Source organism: Macaca thibetana, chromosome 10 (genome assembly GCF_024542745.1).
Source record: "Macaca thibetana thibetana isolate TM-01 chromosome 10, ASM2454274v1, whole genome shotgun sequence".
NCBI classification, from domain to species: Eukaryota; Metazoa; Chordata; class Mammalia; order Primates; family Cercopithecidae; genus Macaca; species Macaca thibetana.
This window is the reverse complement of record NC_065587.1, coordinates 52,245,011-52,258,069: the sequence shown is the minus strand read 5'-3', so window position 1 is coordinate 52,258,069 and position 13,059 is coordinate 52,245,011. Positions and strand designations below refer to the sequence as shown.

At 51.1% G+C, this 13,059-nt stretch overlaps 1 protein-coding gene across 5 annotated transcripts in view; it reads right to left on the bottom strand.

The window, feature by feature from the left end:
• Positions 1 to 13,059, bottom strand: part of SULF2 (sulfatase 2) — a 130,373-nt gene that overhangs the window by 25,222 nt on the left and 92,092 nt on the right. For all 5 annotated transcript variants that reach the window (XM_050745161.1, XM_050745160.1, XM_050745162.1 and 2 more), the window contains exons 5-7: positions 8,060 to 8,229; positions 2,358 to 2,508; positions 919 to 1,094 (exon numbers count right to left, since the gene is read on the bottom strand). In XM_050745161.1, the coding sequence (XP_050601118.1) occupies positions 919 to 1,094; positions 2,358 to 2,508; positions 8,060 to 8,229 (497 nt within the window). The remainder of the gene's footprint in view (positions 1 to 918; positions 1,095 to 2,357; positions 2,509 to 8,059; positions 8,230 to 13,059) is intronic.

Sequence of the window (13,059 nt, the reverse complement as noted above, 5' to 3'; positions counted from 1 at the left end):
TTTTCAAAAACCCCATTTGAGCCAGTCTCCATAATATCCCAGCCGATCCAAGGAAGCTGCTGCCATGAACAGCGGCCTGTCCGCTCCCCTGCCCCAGACGCAGCATGTTCGCTGCCAGAACGTGTCATCTCAAAGGTTAACCCAAGGAGAATTGCTGGCTGAGGGCTGCGGCCCACGTGGTCCTCCAGGAAGGATGGGCGGGGAAAAGCATTTCCCTTTGTGCTGCTGCCCGGAGCTGGCTCAGCTGATCCCGGCTGACAACCAGCTGCCTGTGCTGAGGTCCGGGATTCCTCCCTGACAACCTCCAGGCCCAATGGCCGCCCAGCCCAGAAGAAATCCAAGCGCCGTTCCCACCCGCTGGTGACGCGCGTGTGCGCGCACACACGTATACAGCCCGGAACAGAAATCCAAGCGCCGTTCCCACCCGCTGGTGACACGCGCGTGCGCGCACACACGTATACAGCCCGGAACAGAAATCCAAGCGCCGTTCCCACCCGCTGGTGACGCGCGCGTGCGCGCACACACGTATACAGCCCGGAACAGAAATCCAAGCGCCGTTCCCACCCGCTGGTGACGCGCGCGTGCACGCACACACGTATACAGCCCGGAACAGAAATCCAAGCGCCGTTCCCACCTGCTGGTGACGCGCGTGTGCGCGCACACACATATACAGCCCAGCTCCCTGGATTTCCTGGCATACAGCCACACCACAATCAATCTGCTTCCACAGGTGCTCACGGCCCTGGCCTCTCTTTCCCCAGCAGAGGGGTATGAAATGCATGACATAATTGCTTTCCGTTGGCCCTGGGGTTCATCTGTCAGAACTGTGTGCCACCCAGGGTGTGGTTTGGGCTGCACGGTTGCAGCCCTGAGCTGGGCCCAGGGGCCCCCTGGATCCCTGGGGGATGCCATACTTACAGAGAGCCAGCTTCCACGTTGGGGCCCCTCACATAGAACGGGACCCTGATGTCAAACTCGTACGGCATGGATTTCCCTTTGACCAGGCCAAACTGGCCGATGTGGTAGCCGTGGTCGGCGGTGTACACGATGTACGTGTTGTCCAGCTCGCCCGTCTCAACCAGCATGTTGTAAATCTGCAACACAGGCAAGGAGGCAAGGGGCAGTGGGGACCGGGTGCCTGACCTGTCTCCGACCTGGGGTCACAGGGGCTTGAGATCTCAGTTCCCATCCTTCCCCTGCTTCAGGTCTTCGCTTAACGTTCCCAGGGGCTGTCCCCTTTGTCACTGCACCTTCCTGCCTCCCGTCACTCCCTGGCCTGCCCTCTCCTCCACGGTTCTTCGCAGCCCTTCTCGGCCTCCATCTCTTTTGCTTATCTGTGGATCGTCTGTGTCCCTGCCTTGGCATGCCATGCTGCCTCCATTAGGGCAGAAACTTTTGTCATTTTGTTCCCTGCTTGCTGTATTTCACGTACACTGGCACTCAATAAATGCTATCGGGTGAATGAATGAAATGAGTGAAACTTGGGCTGCAGCCTGTGGCAGGAGCTTGCCATCTGGAAGGGCGCCGTGTGGCAGAACTTTCTGCATTGGTGGCCGTGTAAATGTCTGCACTGTCCAATACGGTGGCCTCCAGATGCACGAACCTACTGAGCACGTGAAATGAGGCTTGTGTGACAGAAGAACTGACTTTATAATGTTACTGTATTCAGTTTAAATAGCCATGGCTAAATAAAATGTGACAATACCCATACAACGGGGTACTATTCAGCAATAACAGGGAATGAGGGGGACGGATTCATGGGATACCAGGGGTGAAGCTGGAACACATGGCGCTAAGTGAAAGAAAGGCACCGGGCACAGAGGCCTCAGCGTGTACGCTTCCATTTATAGGAAATGTGCAGAACACCAAATCTATAGAGACAGAAAAGAGATCATCAGTTGTCTGGGGCTGGGGGTGAGGGAGATTTAGTGGGTAGTGACTAAGGGCTGTGAGGTTTCTCTCTGGGGTAAGAAAAATGTCCTCACATGGATGTGGTGATGGTTATACAACTCTGGGTGTATTAAAACCACAGAATTGCACACTTTAATGGAAGGAATTGTATGGTATATGAATTACATCCCAATAAAGGTATTCAAAAATGTAAATAGCAGGAAAAAAATATAACTAGCATACATGGTTACCGTACTGGGCAGCACGGATCTAGAATATGTTTCATGAAGGAAGAGGCTTTTGTCTGGATCGCTCCAAGCTGCTCCCCAGGTCTAGCATGCGGTCCCTTCATTCTGCCTTTGATTTCCATTCCTCCAGGAAAACCCTGAAGGGCCAGGAGGTTCTGGCCCTGGCCTGGCTGGGGGTTCGGAGCCACGCCCACCAAGAGGCATGCAGTGGGCGCCTACCGTCTCCATGGAGTCGTCCACCGACATGAGGGTCTGCAAGCGCTTCCGCTGGAGTATGTTGGTGAATTCCATGTGGATGGGCTTCATGGGCCCCGTGTAGCGCATGATCCAGTGTTTGTCCGGGTTGGGCGCATAGTTGTAGCTTGGCGTGCTGGTGGGCAAGGACATACGCATCAGTCAAAGCCAGGGACAGCCTGGACCCAGCCTGGCCCCTATCAGATCCGCCCGGGTCAGCAGCCACCCTGTGCTGTGTCTGCAGCCCAGGGCCAGCTGTGCTGCCCTGGTGGGAAAGGAGACATTGGCATGTCAGGGGCTTATCCAAACCCTGTTTCAGCGTTTCTCCACATGTGAAGTGTGCATGTGGGAAGCTCCTAAGAGGCACAGCATTCAGTGATCTTGAGCGACAAAGTGAGACAGCCAGTCCCTTGTCGGTTCTCTCAGGGCAAAGTCTCAGTTTGGTGCTAGTGTTTCTTTAACACCTCTCTAGACTTTGCTCATCTCCCTTTTGAAAAAAACGGAAGACAGTCGAGTTCAGAGCCTTCATCAGGAACCAGCACCCAACTCGAATTCCGTAACATTGCTTTGTGTGCCTTGGACCTATTTTTGGTAGATGGCAGTTACCTTTGGGGAATGGCAGGTGGCAGTTATTGTGGTTAAGGTAGGACCACAGAATATCCGTTTGCAATAGATTTTAGTTTGAAGTAATAGAAATTGATTTAAAAATTAAATAAGTTATAGTTATATGTGTAAGGCCAGAATTGTGAGGAAGGCACCTGAATGTGTACATTTGGGACACGCCACATTCTCTTACTTTTTGAGACGGAGTCTCGCTCTGTCGCTCAGGCTGGAGTGCAGTGGCGCGATCTCAGCTCACTGCAACCTCTACCTCCTGGTTCAAGCGATTCTCCCGCCTCAGCCTCCCAAGTAGCTGGGACTACAGGCGCCTGCCACCACGCCTGACTAATGTTTTTGTATTTTTAGTAGAAATGGGGTTTCACTGTGTTAGCCAGGATGGTCTCATCTCCTGACCTCGTGATCTGACTGTCTTGGCCTCCCAAAGTGCTGGGATTATAGGCGTGAGCCACCGCGCCCGGCCTGTTTTTTTTTTTTGAAATGGAGTCTCGCCGTCGTCCAGGCTGGAGTGCAGTGGTGGGATCTCAGCTCACTGCAGCCTTCGCCTCCTGGGTTCAAGTGATTCTCCTGCCGCAGCCTCTTTAGTAGCTGGCACTTCAGGCATGTGCCACCACACCTGGCTAATTCTTGTAGTTTTAGCAGAGATGGGTTTTGCCATGTTGGCCAGGCTGGTCTTTAACTCCTGACCTCAGGTGATCCACCCTCCTCTGCCTCCCAAAGTTTTGGCATTACAAGCATGAACCACTGCGCCTGGCATGCTGCTTAATCTTGCAGCAGGAGTGTGTGGGGCAAAGTTCTGTCTGAGCACCTGTGACATGAGGGAGGGAGGGACCCCAGGCAGGTATCTATGACGATATCACAGCAGTGGTGACCCATACCAGCTGCTGGGGTTTGAACCCCAGTTCTGTCTTTGGCCAGTTAGTTCCCTCCCAAGGCATCAGTTCCCTCACTTCCTACCCAAGGAGAATATAGACAGTGCCAGTTCCCAGGATGGCTGTGAGCACTGAGGGAGAGGCTGTAAGGGGAGCCCTTCTAACCATGGCCAGTGCGTGATGACTGCTCGCGAGAGGTTATCACTGGTGTATCCCTTTGTCATTAGTAATCACAGGTGACTCCACGGCAGAAGTCAGGTACACTGGGTCTGTCACTCACTCTGTGAGACAGCGGGCAGGTCCCCAAACTTCTCTGACCCTCTCTGCTTCCTGGTTAGTCAATGGAAGATTAAACCAAAACCAGAGGAATCACTGTGAGCAAACCAAAAGCACCTCCTTGCCACCTCGGTTTATGCCGGGCCCCCGGATCTGAGCTACTGAAAACCGCAGCATGTGGGGGTCTCCTGGGTGGGGTGCACCACTGACAGGAAGCACTGTTTAAGGCCTCACAAAAAGTGGGCTTCCTCGCCCTGGGTCTGACGGTTCTTGAAGGCCAGGTTCCCTGCAAATCTGGCTCCCCTTCTCAGTCAAGGCTGAAGTAAAGGTTGAGTTTCCACCGCTTTTCACAGTGGGTGTTCCGGGGGCAAGGAGCTCCCGCAAAGAAGAAGAGGAAAAACGAGCCTGGTCAGAGGGACACAGACATGTCTCCCTCCGACCTGGCTCGTTGGGACTTCAGCAGCGTCTCAAATATCGTGATCGTCCAGGGCAGACATTGTGACGCTGCCGCTGGGGTAGCTTGGCAGTTGTGGACACCGTTGCTATGTAAGGCGGGAGGTGAGTCACTGTCTCCAAGGCTCCCCTGGACTCGGTTTTCTGAGCCCCTGGCTGATCTGCAGCCTCCCGCCACTAAATCCATCAGGGCCCACGTTCCTTTCATTACAGAACGGCCAGGCTCCTCTGCGGGCTGGCTCTGCCGTCTCAGGGCCTGACTGCCATGTAGAACGTTCCCAGGAACGAGCTCAGCTCCCCTCTCAGATCTGTCCCACCAAGGAACTGAAAGGAGGCTGCTGGGGGCAGCAGATGGACAGAGATGTTCTCTGTCCCACACAGCCCAACGTGTGGGAAAATTGGTCCCGCAGGCCCAAGGGCCTGGATTCCAGGATGCAATTTTCAGCAATCATCCCTGAATCCAAGAGAAGTCAGGCTGATGTCAGCCCTTGAGAACAGGGAGGGGTGAGTTTGTTCAGAGGATGACGATTCCTGCAGCCCCAGCTCTGAGACAGAGCTTTTGGAGAAGGACACTGAGGCCAGAAGGCAGCAAAGCCGGGTGCAGCTTGGGGTCAACGCCAGCTTGCCAGTCGCCTGTGTCAAGCCAGGCTCCACAAGGGAGGATGTCAGCATCTTCCCATGGGCTCAGCTGCCCGTTCAACAAAGATCTGAAAACTTCACCTCCTCCAGCATCTCAGGAATGTCTGGTGTATTCACGAAAGGGCATGAAGGAGAGCATCCCCTTCCCTTCTGCTGGGGAAACAGTGAAAGATGGTGGTGTGCTCACAGCCCCTCCACTGTGTGTCTGCGGCCTTCAGCAGCAGCCCCGACACCCCTCGCCCCAAAGCCCTTGAAGCCACAATCAGCGCCCTTTGCAGGGAAGCTCTGAGGGCTGGTGGGCTGTGTCTGCGGGCCTGCCTGTGTGTATCTTTGTATTTCTGCCTATGTCTGCGTTTGCATGTGTGTATGTCTGTGTGTGTGTCTGTAACTGTGTATTTCTGTGTGTGTCTGCATGTGTGTATGTTTCTTTTTTTTTTTAAGAGACAGGGTCTCACTCTGTCACTCAGGCTGGAGTGCACTGGCACAATCATAGCTCACTGCAGCCTTGACCTCTCAGGCTCAAGCGATCCTCCACCTCAGCCTTTCCAGTAGCTGGGACTACAAGTGTGCACCACCACCCCTGGCTAATTTTAAATTTTCCGTAGAGAGAGAGTCTCACTAAGTTGCCCAGGACTGCGTGTGTTTCATTGCATGGGTGTCTGCTTGTGTGGTATGCCTCTGTGTGCTTGTATTTGCATGTCTTTGTGTGTGTCCGTATGTATGTGACTGTGTGTGTGAGGGTGCATGGGGAGGGTGCAGGGCCCTGGGGTCTGTGGGGTGGATGGTACCACCACCTACCAACTTTTGACAGAATCCATAAGGCCTGTGCCAGGACAGGGCATGTGCCAGCTTTCTAGGGGAGAGATGGGATAGGAGACCCCTGACAGAAAGATCCAGTGCTCTAACCTTGTGCCCCGGCTCTGTCCCCCGCCCACCCCTTCTTGACTGTCATCATTAAACATCCTAGTTGCCGAACTTTCTCTTTTTTTGGTTTCTTCTGGAAATGATTATACCCCAGAGATAACAGAGCCTTCCAAACATGCCCCTGAGAAGGCAAAGGGGGTTTCTCCACATAAGAGCAGACAGTGCTCGTTTTCAATTTCTGTAATTTTCATTTCAAAGGGAAAATAAACCAACAGGCAATGTCAAACAATTCCACCACAAAATTCCGGCGCTGCTCGCTGCTGCTTGGGGTGAAGCTGGCACCTCTTTTAGAGATGCTGCCAAAGCAAAGTGTCCCTTCCCCCACCCACGGCTTCTCCCTTAGACAGGGCTGAGTGGCCTCCATCCCCTGCAGGGATGAGTTCTAAGTGGGGATGGGGCAGGGTGCCAGCTGCTGGGGGAGGCTGGCCTGCTTGGGGGGAGAGGAGTGGGCTTGGGTTTGGAGGGGGAGCCAGACAGATGTGCACAGAAGCAATGCTGCAGCCCCTGGGACCCAGCTCATCATCATCTGTCAAAGCCTGCTTCCCAGAGACCGGGATGGGAAGGTGAACAGCGCCTTTCATACCCTCTCTGAGCTGCTTCGAGGGCTGTCAAAAAGTAATCACAGGAGGGGCTTGAGGAGGGCAATGTATTCCGATTGTAATGAAGCTAAACAACCTGAATATTCAGGCAGATTCCAAACCGCCCCATCCTTGAGGCCCCAGAATGTCACAGCAAGGGCTGCTGAGTTACCACTAAGCTGGGGGTGGTCTGAGGCAGAGAGAAGCAGGAGAACTTTCCAGGAAGTTTCCCAGCCAGCTGGATGGAGGCCTGCAGGGGTGGGCAGAGGCATGGGAAGCAGAAGTAGGGGCTGGACTTGAATCCTGGCTCTGCCACTTAGAGCTGGGTGACCTCAGGTAAGTTACCTCACCTCTCTGTGCCTCAGTTTATTCATCTGTAAAATGGGAACACCAAGTGTGACAGGCAGCCTCCAAGATGGCCCTCGATGATCCCCACTTCCTGGCCTTCACACTCCTGCGCAGACTCTCCCATGTTGTAGGAGGACTGGTCTGTGTGACCAATAGAATGTGGCAGAGTGATGGTGCCACTTCCAAGATTAGGTTGTAAAAGACACTGCGGCTTCCTTCTTGGCCTCACTCTCTGATCATCTGCTGTGGGCAAGGCCAGTTATCATGCTGTGAGGACACTGTAACATCCTACGGACAGAGGCTCATGTGGCAAGGCCCAGCCATGGGACTGAGCCCCAGTGAAGCCTCAGGTGACTGCAGCCCCAGCTGACACCTTGACTGCAACTTCGGGAGACCCTGGGCCAGGAGCTCAGAAGAGCCACTCCCAGATTCCTGACTCACAGACACCATGAGGTAATTTGTGTTTGTTGTTTTAAGCTGCTAGATTCTGGGATGACTTGTCACATGGCAATAGATAACTGGTACACCAAGGGTCATTGTGAGTATTCAGGGACTGGACACAATGTGAAGGGCTTAGCACAGCACCTGCTACATAGCCCACGGCTCAATAAATGGTGGCAAATAATTAGTCTGGTAAAACTATAGACCCCTTACTCAAAAGAATGTTTTTAGATGTCTTAAATAAAATACACACGGCATTAAATGGAAACCCATTCTACACAGTTCCATCCACAGACCTCTTGGTGGGAGGCCGTGTACCCCAAGTTAAAAATTCTCCTGCCTTGGTCTGTTGGCCAGGCTGTCTGGAGTGGCATCCCAGTTTCACCGTGGACAAGCAGCATGTTCTTGGGGTCTTTCAACCAGGAGGATTAGAGAGAAGGCACAGTGAAGTCATGGTGGTGACAGTACTGTTGCTAAAGCCTGACCCTCCCCCTTCATGCTAAGCAGTGCCTCTGGCAGGCAGAGTGCTGAGGCTTACATGTGCTGAGATGCATTGGGGAAGAGGCGTGAATATTGTGGCGCTGAATCCTCAGGACCGTGGGGGGCTGCATGGCTGATGACCATGAGGACTGGCCTGTGCGGGTACATCTTCTTGGACGTGCGGAAGAAGCTCACACTGTCGTTGGTGATGAGGTCTGTGAGGTAATCCTGGGGGGTGAGGAGAGAAAGGAGAACAGGTGAGGAGCCAGGTATTCATACTGGTGTCCACTATATGCCAGGCACCGTGCTAGGCACTGGGGACACAACAGTGAACAAAACAATTTCTGCCCTTGTGCAGCTGACAGTCTAGGGAGGAGACAGACAAGAAATAAGCAAGTAAAATAAATGAAATGCCAGACAAATGATGCAAATGGTGCTAAGCTCATTGGAGATAAAGCAGAGAAGTGGGTAGGGAGAACAGGGCAGGAATTGCAATATATCATTCAATATAGATATTAAAAGAATAGGCTGGGTGGGATGGCTCACACCTGTGATTCCAGCACTTTGGGAGGCTGAGGTGGGTGGATCACCTGAGGTCAGTTTGAGACCAGCCTGGCCAATATGGTGAAACCCCATCTCTACTAAAAATACAAAAATTAGCCAGGCGTGGTGGTGAGCACCTGTAGCCCAGCTACTCAGAAGGCTGAGGCAGGAGAATCACTTGAACACAGGAGGTGGAAGCTGCAGTGAGCCAAGACTGCATGATTGCACTCCAGCCTGGGTGCTGACTCAAAAAAAAAAGAGATATTAAAAGAATAATAGCTAACAGTACTGAGTGCTTACGATGTGCCAAGGACTGTTCTGTGTTTACCTGTATTTGCTCACTTAATTCTGACATAACTATAGAAAGTAGGTATGATGATAATCCTTATTTACCAGAACAGGAAATTAAGGCACAGAGAAGCTAAGTAAATTGCCCAATGGCACACAGCTAGTAAATGTTGGACCCAGCACTACAGAGTCTTGGCTCATAAGTCTGAAGTTTTTTCAAGGCTCTGGGGACACTGTCATGCAGGGTGGGTATATCCCTAAGTTCCTGGGGTGCCTACAGTGGGGCAGGAGTAGACACGTGTATAAATAAAGAACCAAGGTAGTTAAAAGGTGTGACAGATGAAGGAAATATAATAAAACAGAGAAATGTAACAAAGAGTAACTGGGAGCTGAGGTGAGGGGCATATTTTAGCTGGGGCAGTCAGGGAGGTCCTCTCTGAGGAGGTGACATTTGAGTTGAGACCTGAATGATAAGAAGGAGCTGGGCATAGGAAGATATATGTCACTGGATTTTGCTGGAATCCCCTGGAGAGCTTACTGATACCTGGGCCCACCCCCAGAGATTCTGGTTGGATTGGCCTGTGGTTTGGCTCAGGTATTAGACTTTTAAAAAACTCCCCAGGGGATTCTAATGGGTATTCAGGATTGAGAATCACTGATCCAGGGAAGAGTTCCAGGCAGAGATAACAGGGCTCTGAGGCAGGAATGTGCTTGCCATGTGTCCTAAAAATAGAAAAGAGGGCAGATGGCAACTGGTTCCTTGGAAAGAGGGTAAAATGCAGAAATGATATAAGGAGCAGCACAAAAAAAAAAAAAAAAAAAAAAAAGGGATGGGGATGCAGTAATGTCTCCAGGAAAATAAGGAACTGACTTACATATTGGGCAAGAGGAGAGAAGAGTTGGAGAAAAAGTAAATAGCCAGAACTGGAGGCTTTAAAAGCTCTGCTAAGAAGTTGAGATTTGCCTAAACTCTTAATTTTTTTTTTTTTTTTTGGTCAGGGTCTTGCTCCGTTGCCTAGACTGGAGTGCAGTGGTGAAATCATGGCTCATTGCAGCTTCCATCTCCCAGGCTCAAGTGATCCTCCCACCTTGGCCTCCCAAAGTGCTGGGATTACAGACATAAGCCATAGCACCCATACAACTCTTCCTGAATTTAGTAAATATTTAGCTGCTAATCTTTCTTGAAGGTAATGCGTTCTTCAAACATACCCTCTGCTAGAAAGCAGCTCTGCCCAAAACAATTACTTTAAAAAAGTGATCATTTTCCTGAAAAAAAGGTGAAGAGGTGGCTACAGCTTCCACCCTGAAGTATACAACATATATACATATACTATGATGTATTCACACATCTACAGACACTCTTTCAGGTACACTCATCCACTATATCCATATGCACAAGAATGGCCACTGCAATATTGTTTATAAAACAAAAACATTGCAGTGACCAGCAGGAGGATATATGTTTAATAGTATACATGCATATATATTATACACACAAGTACATATTAAAGACAGGGTCTTGCTCTGTCGCTCAGGAGACATGGAGTGCAGTGGCACAATCATAGCTCAGTGTAACCCTGAGGTCCTCAGCTCAAGTGATCCTCCTGCCTCAGCCTTCTGAGTAGCTAGGACTATAGGCACGTGCCACCACACCCAGCTAATTTTTCATTTTTATTCTTATTTTGTAGAGACAGGGTCTCTACAGACAGTCTTGAGTATCTAACAGTGGTTAGCCCAAGTAGATACAGCTAGCAAGTGGTTGCCCAGGCTGATCTCCAACTCCTGATCTCAAGCAGTCCTCCTGCCTCAGCCTCCCAAAGTGTAGGTATTAAGGCATGAGCCAACACACCTGGTGGCATTGCTTCCATACTATGCAATGCTGTGCAGACATTAAAAAGGGATGTGTAAAGTTGTCCAAGACACATGGTTAAGGCTAAGAGCAAGCAACAGAGTCAAACCCAGAAACATTCTTTTTTTTTTGTGGGGGCAGAGGGAAGGGAGGGTGAAGAGGAGAAACCAAACTCTAACCTCATGTATTTTTGAGCATCAAGGAAAAATCTGGAAGGATATCAAAATGCTGATTGAAGACTGGGAAGAGGAGAGAAGCAGAGAAAGTTACTTGCTACTTTATATATTGGTCCTTGAATATTGTTTATGGATTAATTTTGGGGAGTAAAAACAATTTTATAAGGGGGCTCTATAGAATGTATTACATAAAAATAATACATGTTACATAAATCAAAGAGCTGCTGCTATAGTTTTGGAACATGATCTAAAGGTATTAGAAAAGTTCTTAAAATGACAAAGGTAACTTACAGTGGATCTAAAAATGGTGCAAAGCTCTGTACCCTGACATCAACAGTCAGGGCCTGAAGGGGTCAAATCAAGAAATGGCATGAGAACGAGGTGGAACTGCCAGTAGTAGACACTTGCTGCCCCCCGCCAGTGGGGTGGGGTGGGAAGCCACCATTGCTCTTCATAACAGACTCATCTTCACTACTTCATCCTAGAACTATATGCCTGTTTGGCTGTGGTTAAACTTTTTTAAAAATAAAGCTACCATTAACCTCCATTCCTAGGAGAAGATACACAATGGGATTACAAAGCAGTGAAAAAGAACAGAGCTACGTGGATGAACACGGATCAAACATGGATAAATCTTACAACGTTATATTGGGTGAGAAAAGCAGGTTGTGGAAGGATTTGTATATGGTATCATTCATGAAAAGTCTAAGGACACACACACAGCATTGTACATTGTTTGAGACATCTGCATATGGGATGAAATAATAAAGGTACGTGTGGGAAGAAGCTCCAGGATATTGGCTACCTCCAGGGAATGGCTCAGGCCAGGGGAGAAATGAGAGCCAGGAGGGTAGGTCAGGGGCTCCCAGAGTCTCATGTTTGGAAGTGTGTGTGGCGTGATTATGGTACCTGCCTCTCGAGGCTGACAGGAGGGTTAAAGCTCTAATAGATGTGAAGCTCTTGCCACAGTGTCCTGTGCACAGCCAGCTCTCTGTCACCATTCAACTAAGAATCAGGACTGTCTTGGTGGCGAGGCAGATTTTCTCCATGTCTGAGAGCTCCCCTCCTTATCTGTCCTCCTCAGTGGCCACTCCTTGGCTGAGTCTTCCCCGACCTCTGCTGGCTCCACAATGCCACATGACACACCTGCCTCTAAAGCTGCCACCCTGCTCCACCGGCAGGCAGTTAGTGCCAGGTGGGCCAAAAAAAGCTGCCCATCCCTCCAGCCACAGGGCTTCAGTCACACCCAGGTATCTAAGGGAGAGACCTGGGGGCCTGGGCCAGGGTGGCAGGGGTGGCATCCAGTGACGCTCAGTGGCAGCCAGGACACAGCCACTGGGTGGACGTGGGGGGTGGGAGGGGCAGGTGACCCCACCCCTGCTGGTCTCTGGTTTGGGCAGTTGAGGGAAGGGTACAGAGAAGGCCTGGGCTGGGCGAAAGGCCGAGTTCAGATATGGGCAAACTGTGTTTGGGGTGCCTGGGGAGAGCCATGAGGAAGGACTCTGAAATTCAGAGCTGCGAGCGGGAGGGTGAGACGGGTGGGGGCCACGCAGGCCCAGGCGTGTTTTCCAGAATCTGGCGCCCAGGAGTCAGGCTCTACCCAGGAGCTCCTGGCCTGCGCAGCTCCACAGGGCTGAGAAGCCACAGCCGGGACCCCGAGGTGCATCTGGCTCCCTCTGGCAGGCACCCTCTGAGCCCCAGGTGATTCCTGCAGGCATCCACAAGCTTCACCGACTGAGCAGCTAGTGTCTGCGGAGACTGCCAGCCTCAGCCCCAGGCAAAAGCGTGTTTCCCTCGAGTGGGCACTCAGCACCGGGCTTCCCTCCAAGGCTAAGGCAGCACGTGTGGGTGGCAGCGGCTCCTCGGGCTCCAGACAACTTGTAACGAATGAACATACGCTCTTAGTATTATGAAATATCTTAGCTCAGCTGACCGTCACAGCAACTTCCACAAGTGGACATTATACCCATTTTACAGATAAGGAAGTGAGGTCCCCAAACGAATAAGCCATACATCCAGAGCTGCAGCCAAGGCCTTTGTATTTTTGGGTCAGGTCCATCTTTTCTTTCCCCCACACAGATAAAATTATTAATGAGAAGCATACATAGTGGTTTAGAGCAAGTATGCACAAACCGTTCCTGTAAAGGGTCGGATAGTCAATATTTAGGCTCTGCAGACCCCACGTCTCAGTTGCAACTACTC